This window comes from Syngnathus floridae, chromosome 5, assembly GCF_059516105.1.
Source record: "Syngnathus floridae isolate MCC-2025c chromosome 5, RoL_Sflo_1.0, whole genome shotgun sequence".
Taxonomy (NCBI): domain Eukaryota; kingdom Metazoa; phylum Chordata; class Actinopteri; order Syngnathiformes; family Syngnathidae; genus Syngnathus; species Syngnathus floridae.
In genome coordinates this window covers 947,868-962,324 of record NC_142417.1, presented here as the reverse complement: position 1 = coordinate 962,324, position 14,457 = coordinate 947,868, and the positions used below count along the sequence as shown (strand labels likewise).

General features: G+C 43.1%; 2 protein-coding genes and 1 long non-coding RNA gene across 19 annotated transcripts in view; all 3 read right to left on the bottom strand.

Moving 5' to 3' along the window:
* Positions 1-48: 48 nt before the first annotated feature.
* LOC148397322 (beta-microseminoprotein-like) lies at positions 49-1,075 on the bottom strand. Its single transcript, XM_088375881.1, has 4 exons — positions 994-1,075; positions 631-715; positions 392-497; positions 49-304 (listed from the first exon to the last, which is right to left on the bottom strand). The coding sequence occupies exons 1-4, from the start codon at positions 994-996 to the stop codon at positions 175-177; spliced, it is 324 nt and encodes a 107-aa protein (XP_088232007.1). The 5' UTR covers positions 997-1,075; the 3' UTR covers positions 49-174.
* A 1,343-nt stretch (positions 1,076-2,418) lies between these two features.
* Positions 2,419-3,048, bottom strand: LOC148397321 (uncharacterized). The gene is made up of 4 exons (XR_015858564.1): positions 2,970-3,048; positions 2,764-2,848; positions 2,568-2,673; positions 2,419-2,475 (listed from the first exon to the last, which is right to left on the bottom strand). It is a non-coding gene; the product is annotated as an uncharacterized LOC148397321 (long non-coding RNA).
* Positions 3,049-3,660: 612 nt separating this feature from the next.
* Positions 3,661-14,457, bottom strand: part of LOC148397320 (potassium channel subfamily T member 1-like) — a 33,838-nt gene continuing 23,041 nt past the window's right edge. For 6 of the 17 annotated variants that reach the window (XM_088375847.1, XM_088375848.1, XM_088375854.1 and 3 more), the window contains 17 exons: positions 14,212-14,447; positions 14,013-14,033; positions 13,220-13,433; positions 12,209-12,314; positions 11,957-12,129; positions 11,726-11,797; positions 11,209-11,343; positions 11,024-11,135; positions 10,852-10,953; positions 10,705-10,788; positions 10,501-10,629; positions 10,336-10,356; positions 9,915-10,218; positions 8,209-8,271; positions 7,982-8,032; positions 6,264-6,348; positions 3,661-6,172 (listed from right to left, as the gene is read on the bottom strand). In XM_088375847.1, coding sequence (XP_088231973.1) covers positions 6,052-6,172; positions 6,264-6,348; positions 7,982-8,032; positions 8,209-8,271; positions 9,915-10,218; positions 10,336-10,356; positions 10,501-10,629; positions 10,705-10,788; positions 10,852-10,953; positions 11,024-11,135; positions 11,209-11,343; positions 11,726-11,797; positions 11,957-12,129; positions 12,209-12,314; positions 13,220-13,433; positions 14,013-14,033; positions 14,212-14,447 — 2,029 coding nt within the window. In that variant the 3' untranslated portion in view covers positions 3,661-6,051. The other 11 variants (XM_088375849.1, XM_088375856.1, XM_088375857.1 and 8 more) reach the window with 9 other exon arrangements.

The window sequence follows — 14,457 nt, the reverse complement described above, 5'->3', positions numbered from 1 at the left end:
TCACCAAATAAAATCTGGATTTTGTGTGTTCAATAAAAGCAGGCTGACTGGAACTGGCTGCATGCAGCTTTTATTTGTTTATGACCTTCAACCTTGACCTTCCCATCATAAGGAAAAATAGTCCAAAATGCATTTTTTTTTTTTTTTTTTTAAGCGTGGGATATCGTTTATCTGTCACTTCCCTACTGAAGCAAAAACTGGACATTCAATAGATGGGTCATCTCTCTTATGAACTCTGTATTCACATGTTGCTTTGTTGAACACAGATTCGCAGTCATCAGGGAACTCTCTGGGAATGGCAAACCTGCAAATCAACATACAACACGCGCTCAACAACATCATGTTCTGCACACATAAAAACACTCGAAAAACGTGTGACCCTTCAACTTACCCAGAGCAACACCCGCTGCAGGAACAATCCATGCAATCACTGTTTCTCCAAGAAGAGCCAACCGGGTACCATTTATTATCGACTTCATCCAGGCAATGGGTTGCACCTGCAGTACGTGGGTACAAGCAACGTTTGCCAAACTAGATATGCTCAATTGTTTTCATTCACCAAATGGCACGTGAAAATAAATAAATAAATAAATAAATAGATAAATAAATAAATAAATAAATAAATAATACCTGGTTCGAGCACCGTGACAGTGCAAAAACCGTTTGAATGTGGCAGCAGGACACATAGCAGCAAAGCCAGAGACAGGTATGACGTCTAAAAAAAATTTGAAACAGCATAAGCAAAGCAATTCAGTGTGCTCCACACAACAAAAAGCACATCTTTAATAGATTAAAAACAACAACAACAACTGAAGGCATTTGCAACCCAAATATATTCAAAAGCAGAGCGTAAACAAAAAGAAGCTTTTTTTTTAAATTACTGAATCACTACAGAATTGAATTCATTTTAAAATTTAAATTAAAATTTAGAAGTGTATACCCCTCAATTTTTAAAAAGGAAAACAAGCCCCCCCCCCAATTTTTTTGTTTTACCATTGTTGCAGTATGTAGGTCTCATCTAAGAGAGGCTCCGGGCGCAGAGGACTTTTATAGTGAAGGTCACAGGAAGGACCTTTGGAATTAGGGTAGTGGACCTCTTTCCGTCAATACAGTCAACAGAAGAAAAAAAAATAAAATACACATATCGTACAAAGTTTTTGGAAATAATACTTTATTTCCAGACAACAATAAAAAAGTTGTCAAAGTTTCAAGTGACGGTTGTTGAATTGAGGTTGTGGTATAATTTAACTTTTTTAGAAGTTCACTTTTAACTTCTTAAAGTCATTGCATACCAACGACAGAACTTGAATGAAGCTATCTGAAGATTTTTGAGTTACAGTACATTTCTTGTCATAGAAAATACAAAGACTTCAACTGGCTGATGTGTTTTATTCATTTCCACTTTGATATCATGACATTTTTCTTTCATTATTATTAAGTTGTTAAGTGCCTTTGTTGTTTCGCGAGGAGTCAGCGAGTCTGCTCCGTCATTTTCCCACTGTCCCCAAAACTTCACATGGAATGGATGGGTCGTCTTTCTTGTGCACTTTGTATTGACATGTCACTTTGTGGCGGACAGTGGAATTGCGAATCGACTAAGCACTCGGTTAAAAAAAACCTTGAAATTGGTGTCACTAAAAAAAGTCATGAAATAGCAGAATATAATATATATATATATATATATATATATATATATATATATATATATATATGTGTGTGTGTGTGTGTGTATTATCATCCAGTGAACTAGTTCTCGGAATTCTGCTCCACCTCGTGGATTTTAATAGACTAGATACAGATCAAGTCAAAATATCTCTTATTACACATTAACCCAGCACCAGCTCTTCCACTAAGTAGTGCGTTTATATTTGGGGGGAGGGCATTCACCTTGGATTTTGTTTTTTTCCCTAAACTTCCAGTCAATGACACAGTGTTCGGAGCAAACAAACAAAAAATAATCAAGGTTACCTGAAGACCACCATATAAATAGTCTCTTTTGCACAAAATTAATTCTGCACAAGACTTCTGTCAAAACAGGTACAAGGTTTGTCACAAAAGGTCCAGGGACTACAAACCGCAATTCCAAATTAGGCAAAATATACAAATAGACAAACCCACAAAATGTGCTGCATTTTTATTCATTTTCATGACCTTGCGAAAATACATCACATCTGCTTCTTCCATGCAAAATGATTGTATTACATGTATGAGCCATTTTTTTTTTTTTTTTATGGTTTATCATTCAATAGATGGGTCATCTCTCCTATAAACGCTGTATTTGCATGTCACTTTGTCGAAAACAGATACGCAGTCATCAGGGAACCCTCTGGGAATGGCAAACCTGCAAATCAACATACAACACACGCTCAACAACATCAAGCTCTGCACACATAAAAACACTCGACTTTACCAAGTCTGTTACTTTGTGTTCTTCAAACAATCCTGGTCCAAGGTGCACTTGGGTCACAGTTGTCCCTGCAAAGAAGCAGTCCACACAAAATCAACAACTTTGTTTTTTACAGAGATAAAAACATTTGGAGGAAAATAAAAGCCATCCTACAACTTACGCAGGGCAACAACGGTTGCAGTTACAGTCCATGCACTGACTGTTTCTCCAAGACGAACCTACCGCGTGCCAGTCACTGTCAACCGGATCCTGGCACCGTGTTCCATCTGCATGGATAGAAAAAATTCCAGCATGTTTTTTTCACGCTCACAAGACATCAGAAAACCATAAACATGACTTTACAGTATTCTCTTTACCCGGTGACATTTGAATTGGTTGGCAGCGGCCATTTGCCAGTGGCAGCAGCGCACACAGCAGAAAAGCCAGACACAGATATGTTCTCTGAAGAAAACAAGATTTTTTTTTTTTTTAATCGTTGCATTCACAATTAGAGTTTAAGGTTCATTAAATGGGTTGAAAACAATCAATCAACTCATTTTAAAAACACACAAGTTAAACTTACCATTGTGACAATAGATGTCGAACTGAGGCTCGAGTACCAACGTGAAGATTTATAAGGCCAAATTGGGGGTGTTTCTGGCCACCAATTCTTTATGTCAACATCGACTGAGTCACGTATTTGGCCATAACATACATACTTCTGGACTTTAAAAAGCTGAATCAAAGTTCCTTGGCAAAAAAAAAAAAGAATCTGGACAGGAATTGTCATTACACCACTCATGTAGTTAAACATTACCAAATCGAGTCTCGTCATGTGATTTACAACTACTGAATGGTAATCAGGTATCATGCCAAAGATTCATTTTTTAAAAATTCAAATAACACTCACCTACTTCTGCTAACAACATATGGCATGATGTAGAGTTAATAAATGCTCTTCCACAAAAATACCACCATCTAGTGGCGGACAGTGGAATTGCTAATTAACTAAGCACTAGGTTAAAAAAAAAAGACTTGAAATTGGTGCCACTAAAAAAGTCATGAAATACCAGAATGTATATGTATATATATATATATATATATATATATATATATATATATATATATATATGTATTATCATCCAGTGAACTAGTTCTCGGAATTCTGCTCCAAATTATCGGAATCGGACTCCAAAAAAATCCGTATCAGACCAGCCCTTATTGATTCACCAAATAAAATGTGGCTTTTGTGCGTTCAATAAAAGCAGGCTGACTGGAACTGGCTGCATGCAGCTTTTATTTGTTCATGACCTTCAACCTTGACCTTCCCATCATAAGAAAAATAGTACAAAATGCATGGCGTCGAACACTGAGGTGGCAAACATGACACGCAGGCTGCTGACACGTAAACGACATGCATGTTCCGTTCATATAAGAAAGACGGCGTATCAAACGGCGGCTCCGACATTGGCTAACGGGTACACATTGTTCTTGGCAAGCTCGCATATAAAAATAAACAAAAAACATGCTGTTTGTTTAAAATCCCTTGAACATGCCCTTAGACTGGAGAGAAGCACACACTGTGGAATGTTGGAAGCCTTTCAACTCCTCGGGTCCCGAAACTTCTTTTAAAATGGACCAACGGATAAAGTTAGGCCTTAAAAAAAATCAAATAATAAATTGAACATGCACGCTCGAATGTGTTTGTTGTTGTTTACATTTGCCTGCGAGGAAAACAAAACGTGATATGTTTAACAATGGACAAGAGTAGTGATGAGTTAGGGAATTAAAGGGTCATGCCATAAATATTCCATTAGTGCAAAAATAGTCATCTTTCACATCTCATTGCAGGATAAACGTTAGGGAGAGTTTGCGTACAAAGTCACACAAAAAGAAAGCAATTAACGCTGCAACCCGGAGTGGAGCATCACAATAAACAAACAAACAAACCTTAAATCCTCAGTCTGAATTTATGTTGAATCAAGAAATTAAGAGCCTGACCGAGACTAACATTTGGCATACACAATTAATTATGTTGTACAAATTTGCGTTTTTTTTTTTGACGAGTTGGTCTATCCCCAACTGCAGTCACATTTAGAGTTGGACATCATTTGAATTTAAATGACTTGATTCTGGTTTAAACCAATTCTTGATTCTGAATCTTTTTAAGTTAACACAAAAAAAAAAACGTTTGTAGAGTTCAAATTCGGGGTGTCCAACACCCAAACTACGGCACATTAATTTTTCCACACAAAGAAATTATGTTTTAAAATGACAACAATCTGGCAATATGGAACACAATTTTAGGGGTTCCACTGAATTTATTTTGGCCAATTCATTTTGAAATATATATTTTTTTACGTCTAAAATGACGTGTACGATCACAAAGAAACAATTGACGGAAGCCGGCCAGGCTCTGTTATTCCCAAAAAGGGATGAGAAATGGCACATAGTGTACAAAAACGTATTTACAAATAAATAATGGCACAAACAGCAGATCATTTGAGGACACTTAAAACATTGAAATCAATGAATAACACTTTTTTTTTTCTCTGCACTGCAAAAATTAGATTTAGAAACACTTAAAAAAAAGCACACAAAATGGCTGATAAGCGCCACTAAGTTGAAAGTCTTTCTCTCAAACGTGTGCATTCAGATAACCAGCGGGGGGGCGCTGAGAGAATTCCGTAAACATTTCCAGTGTTTCGACACCGCTCGCCGAGTCCGAGACAGCGGCTTGTTGCCGAGGCGACCGGTCCGTCGTCATTGAATCGAGTCATGGCCACAGCCCACCGACCTGTTATGACAACCTTGGCAGCTATGTTCACATCTTTGACAGTCAATGGCGCCCCCTACAGGGAGGTGGTATAAGACGCTTGTGCTCCTAAATGAAGTGTTTACGACAAAGCAAAGTAATAGTTTAGATTAGTAGGAAATGCTTGCGTGTTAAGATGGAGTGACTTAGGCGGTCGGCTGCGCTGATGGTTTTGCCCCACCAACGCAAGGCACGAGGGCACAAAGTGTGCGTGTGCACGCTAAATAAATTCATTTGACACTACTTACAGAAAGGTAGTGATATCGGGCGAGAGGGAGCAATTTCAGATTGAAGTCAATGAAACATTTGAACTCGTACACAGAAAATTTAACAGTACTCACAGTCATATATTCTTTATCCTCTGCAAAGAACAGCTACTGGTGAGCTGAAAGGAATTGTCGTAGGAATGTCCAGCTGTCTGTTTTATACTGCCCCCAGGTGGCCAAAGGTGGGCAATGTGATTTTTTTTCAATATTCTATTTCATGATATCACTTACATGTGTTTTATTAATCAAGTAAAAAAAAATTTTTGGGGGCAGGTGGTGCCATGAAGAGCCCAATATCTCTAACTTCTTGTGAGTAGCGTATCGTGAGGAGCATTTTGGGGGGGCTTTTCATGACAGTTCCTCTGAGGTTTTACTTGTTTTTCAAATAGCACGGTGGGCCCGATGAATTGCCCCCGAGCCCTAAGTTGCCCACCCCTGGCGTCCTCCAGTGTCAATTGGCTATATGAGGTGTGTGATCGACACGTGAAGACGATGAGGCACTCTTCATGCATCCTTCGGCTCAGTGGAAACAAGTAGCAAAGGTCACGCTGCCTAGTGTACGAGTGTGTGTGTGTGTGTGTGGCTCATAGATGCGTTTCGTCTCTGGTTTCAGAGACAAAGTGCGTCTGGTTGCGAGCGTTCCGATTCTGGCCTACTTGGGACTCCTCGGGCATGTGCGCCAGCGGGTCGGAGCGGATGATGTACCTGAAAGACACAAAGTCACGAATTCAGTTTGGCACAGATCTTCGAATTTCGGCCGCCTTGAAAATACGAATGTATGTCGCTGCTTTCTTACACAATGTCGTTGAGCTCCAGCATGGTGTCCGGAGGCGGGTTGATGAGCACGTAGGACAGCGTGTTCTGGTGGTCGTTCATCTCATCTACGGAGAGAAACATGTTTCAGGGGGGCTCGTTGACAACAGTACTGCTTGCTCGCAAGCAATCACGCCACGCAAGGAAACAAGTCAACAAGACGACATAGAAAGTTGATACGCTGCCATTAATGAGACATGAATAAGGAGTATTTTACATTCGGGAATGGCAATAGCACAAAGTATTTATGGTTATATATTTATTAGGACAAGAAAAAGAATCTATTTACAAAAATAAGAAAATCATTAACATCACCTAATTAAATCCAATAACTAGTTCATTTGATTATTTTTTTCCAACAGGTTTAATGCATCGCATTGATTTTATTGATCGCTTTTTTTCGGGGAGTGGACGGTGCACATTTAAAAGTGTGTTTTGCCATTTTGACGTGAGTCAAGTAGGTTCCGCGTGTCTCCACGGCAACCCACCTGCTTGCGGCTCTTTACAAAGACAAAGGGGTGCAAAAGGGGGCGTGGGGGGGGGGGAGAGAAGGGCCAAGCGTTAGCGTCACTGACGGCCACTGTGACGAGGACAGGGGGGGATCCAGAGGCGCATGCGCAGCTTCAAACATGCACACAGCGCCCATCATCATCGTCATCATCATCTCCATGGCATTCCGACCCCAGCTGGCAAGGCGAGACGTTGCCATGCCGACACACATGCTCCAGCATCCGTCAAGACTGAACCAAACGTAGCGAGCGACTCAAAAACACAAGCTAGCGGAGCAGAACGCATCTACGTGCCAGGGCGGAAGACCCGAGTGTGTGACCTCACCGACGGCCTCCGCCAGCCGCAACGCTGAATTGGTTTCATGTAGGAATTTTTCAGTTTATGTCATCCCCTGTGTGTGCGTGGCTAAAATGGAGGCCTCCATCTACAGACAATCATGCGTTCTGCTCCAGTCGAGAAGCCAAATGGACGCCCTGCGGGACTCTAGCTTTTTATTTTTTGGGGGGGGGGGGGGCGTTACCTCACTCACGTGAGCACGATGCAGAGAAGGCCAGAGATAGAAAACAAGAGAGTGACAGGAGAGCGAGAGACTGGCTGCCGAGCTAACAATGGCAAGGACATCATTCAGGATTAGCTCTCATACACACTCGTGAAATACGTCTTATGAGAGCAGTTCAAGGAATGTGTGAGAGAGCGTTTTAGTAGTTTGCCTGTGGATAATTTGGTGTGAGAGTATTTCCGTTTTGCGTGAGCGCATTTATTTGGGCGTCGAGAATGTCCCAGTCTTATTTCAGTACCGAGTGAGAGCGGCGTTACTGAATCGTCCAATAATGTGTGAGAGCGAGTTCAGTTAATATGTGCGACAGCATTTCAGTAACGATGTGATTGTGTTTTAGCAGCGGAAAAACAATCAGCAGTGAGAACGTTTAAAAAAAAAATGTGAGTGTTAAAAAAACAAAAACATCTAAGCATTTCAGATGAATATGTGAGATTGATCATGTGATGTAAGAGCATTTCATTAAAAGAGTGAGAAAGATTTAGTAGGTCGTTAAAGTGTGTGAGAGGTAATCCTGAACGACGTCCCCGACGGCCTCTCATATCTAACACACATCGGACACACGCACGCGCTCACAAACGCACGCACGCACGCTCTCACACATGCAATAGAATAAAGCGGATGGACCGGCTAACCTGACGGCCGGCTCCCGTCTGTATACGGCTGCTCTGATATGTCCTGCAACTCTAAGCAACGGTAGTCACGGTTAACTCGAGCGCACACTCGCTGTCAACGGCAAGCGCTCACATCTAATCCAAAGAAGGATGCTGGTGAAAGGACGAGCTCCTTTCGCCCACAACCACGCACGTACGCACGCACGCACCCATTGGGAACACGGCACGCACGCAGGCGCACGGGTTACCTTGCAAATATCCTAGATTTACTCGATTCATCACATCGCTCGCAGTGAGATTAGAAACATCCTCTACGGGTCAAAAGGGGGGAAAGAGAAGAGTCAGAGAGAGAGAGAGAGGGAATAGAAAGGAAAATCAGGCAGGCAGCGAATGCATTTGCGTTTTGACCAAAAGAAAAGTTTCAAAGGTGAGACGATGCAAGAAGTTCAAATGAAAAAAAAATGAGAAGAAGCCATGCTTGAGTATGCAGAGAGTCACTTCCAAATGATTCATCTGTGGTGGGTGCTCACTCAGAAGGTCAGGAGCGTTTGGGCTTCTCCCTGGAAGCAGCGTGAGCGACACAGTACACAAGATTCAGCCAGCGCAACACATCTGGAGGACGACTTTTTTTTGCTCGTATTTTTTTGGAACCTTCTCTGTTGTTTTGGAAGCGTGACGTGATGAGTGGAAATGTGAGCGGATGCAAAAGCAAACGGAGGCGTGATGCATTCACATGTTGCAGGGTTTCGACGGGTAAGTGCTTTAAATCAAATCGTTTTTCCACGTACACCCTTACGAGACATCTTTTATGAATAGTTAACGATAAAAATGGTTATTAAGTTAATAATGAAGTTTTATTATTTTTTTGCTTTTGACACTTTTGGATAATCAGACATGGCTTTATTTTGTTAAATAACACACAAAAGTCCTTTTATACCAAATCAGTTCAAAGAGACTGGTGGAATATTTTTTTTAAAAATGTAACAAAATTCACAATAATCCATCAAAAATTAATTTAGCACTGTCAATGGGCCAGAACCTCCTATGCATTTTGTAAATTATTCTTTCCCAAATATCTTTATCAATTTATATATATAAAAAATGTATTAATGTATGATTTAATATTTTCAGCAGTCTAAATTAGCCCAGTACGTGAAGTTTTTAATGGCTTCAGTTTTAAATGATGGTATTGATCGCTTTGCATTTTGATTGCAGCGTATCATCCAATTAGTCGGAGATGGTTTTTGAGGCACAACTCTCAGATTGACTTGATGGACCCATGGAAACCCAAAGTGGTCATGACTGCATTCATATTTTGAATTTTTCGGTGAAAGGTGGTCGGAGATATCCATGCATGTTGGCTTCATGATGATGGAGTTGGGCCGCGTGTCATAAAGACACACAGCGGAAATGCCATGAGATGATGAAACAAGCACAAACACAGATTGGAGTTCCGTGAGAAAACACACAAATAAGAAAATTGTGGGTGGAGGCTATATTTCATCTTAACTTCATTCAAAAAAGTGGATTTTTCCATTGGGTTTGTCCTATCATTTTTTTAATCCTAAATTATTTTTGAGCAAAATTTAAAAAAAGACAACCTCATGTTTATATTTACATTATTTCCTTTCATCTTAATCCAGACTTGAACTTTTCAAGGATCAGTGCATCTCCATTCACCGCCTAAAATGATACATGACGAAATCCAAATGTCTTTCAATCTGAATTTTACGACTCCACCCTTTGAGATTAAAGTAAAGATCTCTTCACTGAAACTCCAGTCTGCAAAAAAACCCAACAACTCGATTTTGTTTCCCAAATGACAATTATGATGCAATGAGGAATCATTTGTAAACAAAATCATCAACGTGCCGTAATGGCTTCGCATTTATGGAATGAATTCTACTGCATGTTTTCATTTGGAAAAAAGTAAGGCCGTGGCGCTTCGACTGACCGTATCCCACAGTGGGCAGGCCCAGGTGCTTCATGCGGTTCTTGACCAGCTCGGACAGCTCCTGGCGCTCGGAGCGGCGGTACAGGTTGAGGCGCTGCTGCGAGATGCGCTCGGCCCGGCTGGAGGGCTTGTTGGTGCTCTTCCTGCTCAGGCGCCGGGCCCACTGCATGCTCTTCTTCCTCAGCAGCGGGTGCTCCGACTGCTCGCTTGCGCTGGAGTTCCGGTGCGCCGTCTTCTCCTTCCACGACTCCTTGCGGTTGCGTTGCTGCTCCTCGCCTTGTTCCACGTTGATGGACACCTGGGACTGAGATGGTTAAGAAGCTGTTAGAAAGCCGCTTTGGGACCCGGCTGACGTAACGGGTAGTCGTCGTTGCGTGCTTTGAGCGGGGCGGGGCAGGGCGGGGCAGCTTGACAACCCTACCTGCACGTAACTGTCCTTGCACTGAAATAAGAGAAGGACAAACATACATCCAAACAAAAGGAAAGATGAGTACAAAAAAAAAAAAAGGCAAAGCAAAAATCTGTCAAAGGGATGCAAGGGATGACCAGCCAAAGCAAACGCGGCGTCACATGCTAGCTAACTTGCCTCGGATGTGGAGAACATGTGCGACTCGGTGCGGTAGATCCCGATGGGGATCTCGGCGCTGGAGGAACAGAGTTTTTGGAAGAGTCTGCCGTACGTTCTGATCCACAGGTCCTCCTCTGTGATCTTCATCTGAGGGAGTTTGGAGAGAACGGAGTTACCCCGGAAAAAAAGATCTTCTTGGGAGCTGCCGACGGTCGTACTTACAACGCACAGATACCCGGAACCTGGGGTCGTGTCCAAACCCAGAAGCAGCCTGGCTATAGCTATCATGTAGTCTTTCACAAATGACTGTCAAAAAAAAAAAAGCAGATGTAGAAAAAGCAATGGAAGTTGCGTTGATGTCCCTCCCACCTGGTAGAGCAGCGTATCCAGCATGCTGATACTGAACACCCTCCCTGCCGCAAAGGGTAAGCGGAACATGAAGGCCAGATTGGAGCCCTTATCTCGTTCGATCTGGAAAAACAAGGGCAAAATGAGTGTCGGGAGTTGGAACTTGAGCGCCGCTAGTGTTTGTATTGCCCACCTTCTCGAGTTTGGAAAGAGCCAGCGAGTAGCAGTCCTTGGCTCGGAACTGCATGAACCTCATGTTGGACGGATGCGTGAGCTCGGTGATGATGCTGAGGCTCGGGAATAATCTGACCAAATGGGATCACGGAGATCAAGCGCGGCATAAAAAGCGGATGATCTGGAACTTTTGTTTCCTACTACCTGAACATAGTCTGGACATTGACGATGGTTTTGGCGTCGGCCATGTAGTCTTCCTCGGCACTCATGGTGCTCTCCTTGTCCACAACCACCAAATTGTCAGCGTAGATGATTCCACACTGCAGTAGGTTGTCCAAGCTGATCCATGAAAACAAAAAGCAAAATAGGTTTTGCCACAGTATTCTACTTGACTTCTGTAGTGTACCACTAGAGGGAGCCCACGTTCAACACTATGATGATGATAGATGAGAAGTATTGATTTAAAGTGATGTGTATAATTGCAACCAAGTCATACACAGAAATGTAGCTTTTTCCATCTTTTTTCTTATAATTTTAATAATTAATAATCATTTGAAATTAATAATTAAAATATTAAAATTTGAACTGTTTTCTTGTATTCTTAAAAGCTTTTTTTGTCAAGCATCCGCCTCCCCAGCTAAATTCTCATGATGATATTTAACTCATGAAACACACCAACATCATGGAATGAGCGTGACTGTGACCGCCAGCCACCACATACTTATCGATGGTGCCGGCCATGAAGTAGACCATCGGGAAGCAGCAAATGGCCTCTAAGAAGTGGTTGTCCGGCCTGAGGCAAACAGGAAATCACCAGTTAGCAAGCCACACGGATCATGGATCACTTCTGGAGTATCCCAGACACATTATGAGAGGAACCTCTTGAAGTACAGTTATTGGGATATGATATCTCAGGGAGTTCGCAATTTCTTTTTTAATTGCATTAACTTACGGGTAGTCCAGCAGAAGCACAATGGGGTTGAGCTCCTTCCGGGGTCGGTAGTAGGCTCGCAGGGGGACGATGAAGTTGTACAAGCCGTTGCCCGCCGTCTCAGCCGACACGATAATCAGCTTGTTCTTGAAGCCGTACGCTTTGGCGTCTTCGAAGCTGTTGTGCGTGCAGCCCTTCATGACATTTCAAGAGGAACTTTTACTCACTGGATCCCGTGTGTGTGTGCGTGTGTGCGAGTGAAAAGTCACTCACCTTGTCAAGGCGCAGGCAGCAAAATGGAGCTTTCTGCGGAAGGAGGTGACACAGTGTGGGAGAGCTGCCGATGTAGGGTGAGTTGGGAGGGTAGCCTTTCACAAAACTGCCAAAAAAGAAAGCAAGACGCTTCAATGATTTGATAATAGCTGCAAGTAGTTTGCCACCAAAGTGGAGCAATTTAGAGCTCAATCAAAATGTTCTGGAAAAATATGTCTCGCAAAAAAATTCTGTGAGTCAAAAGTCATTTTGGGGGCTTTTTTTTGGTGGTGCCACCAAAGAAGGGAAACAGCACTGGGCAAGAAGAAAACATTTTCATTTTTCATCCACTAAGCATCTCAATTGCTCTCTGAGCTCATCAGTACGCCACTAATATCAGTCGTTCAATGCAAAGAATTGTGTGATTGTAAGTACTTTGGATTGTCCATCTACATGCTGTTGCTGAACCATTTGTGTTCAATGTGTTGCTTGAAGGCCTAAAGCACCACCATCGTAGAAGCTAATTAGCGTTAGCATCCACCACACACTGCTTTGGTTTAGGCAGTTTGAAATTCACATCAGGCTGTTTTTGGATGAATTTGACACTAACTGCTGCTTGTTGTAACGTTTGAATCTTAAAACACCACTGGAGTTGGCTCCTAACAAATACAGTCCACCTAATGTGTCCAGTAGATGGAGCGTATCTCTATAATGGAGTTGAGTTGGAGCGATCTCAGCAACGATAAGCATGGAGAGTGGTGGTCTTGCAAACCTGCTGATACTAAATGAGAATGTACCACATGCGTGTGTGCGGTGAGCTACACACATGTTAGAGAGTGCTTCAGCCCCTTTCATCATCATGACACACGGCTTACACGCCAAGCTCATCTATCTCACCTTACCGCCCCCTGACACTTGAGGAGGTGGAGCACATTAATCCTTTTGAGAGTCTATTATGCTGAGGCGAGGGCTATTGGGTCTGAATGAGCAGATGTCGTGGGTTTGGATCGTAGCAGCGTCCGCGTTACTTACTCTGATCCGACGGAGCCCTCCTCGTCCGATTGGTTGGTCTCATCCTCTGACTGGTCGCTAAGGAGGTCGCACGGTAGAATGGCGGAGGAGTCTGCGATCTCCAGGACCGGCGCGATGCTCGGCCTGCGGCTCCCGGAGCCGTTCTCCGTAGGCAAAGCCAGCTTGCTGGTTTCTTCCGGGGGATCTGGGTTCTGGAGGTCGATGGCCACGGTGCCTGGACGCAACACACCGCACGCTAAGTGCTCGGTCAAATCTCAAAGTGCGCTTCCCCTCTTTGAAAAGTCTTGGAAAATAATTAAGAGCAGCATGCAAAAAAAAAAAATATCATGATTTATATTTGTTGAAAATATGCCGCTTACATACGAATGCACAGAGCAAGCCAGCCATATGTGGAATGATGCGGGATATTTGCCCAAACGATATATCGCATCTCTGGTCGACAACATTGGCGTTTTGCATGACATCAATTAATGCCACTTTTTCATCGCATAGTACAAACTGCATTTGTACCGCCGTCTTGACCCCACCAACTGTTTGGAGAAAATCGATACATTTTGCCACGCCTGCTGGCCACCCCCTGGTGGCACCCCTGGACCAAACCAATGCTGGATGATTTCACTTCACGAATAAATACTGTGACTATCAAATATTTCAATGATTCTGTTGATGATTCCATGATTTCAATGAAAAAGGGCTACCTGTGTACATTGCGTTGAAAAAGTGCCACGGATACATTTAAGGACTGCAAAGTACGCCACAGCTGTAGGAGGTGATGTGTCCTGCACAAACTTACCATATGAAGTGGCCTGATCAACTTTTACAGGTCAAAGAAACAAAAAAAGCACAACACAGTGATGTCAGCCGTAAAAAAGCAGGTAAGGAGAACAATCGTGCACAACTGAGCCAAAGCATCACCCACCGCTCGCAGCCGCCGTTCATTGACATTCATGCCATTCAAGCTTCATGCCGCTCGCTCGCTCGCTCGCTCTCACCCATGCTGGCAATGATGCTGTGCACGGGCAGCCTGGAGGGGGCGTCGTAGAGCCCGGAGACCGACAGGCTCTTGTTGTGCTTCTCCTCCTGTTTGAAGATGAAGGCCGAGTTCTCCTCCTTGGTGATGTTGATGTAGTAGCAGGTGTCGGTGGCGGCCATGATGTGGCGCGGGCCGGGGTTCAACAGGATGCTCTTGTTGTCTTCCCGCTTGACACCGATCAGGCACACGCCGTACCTGGCAGAGG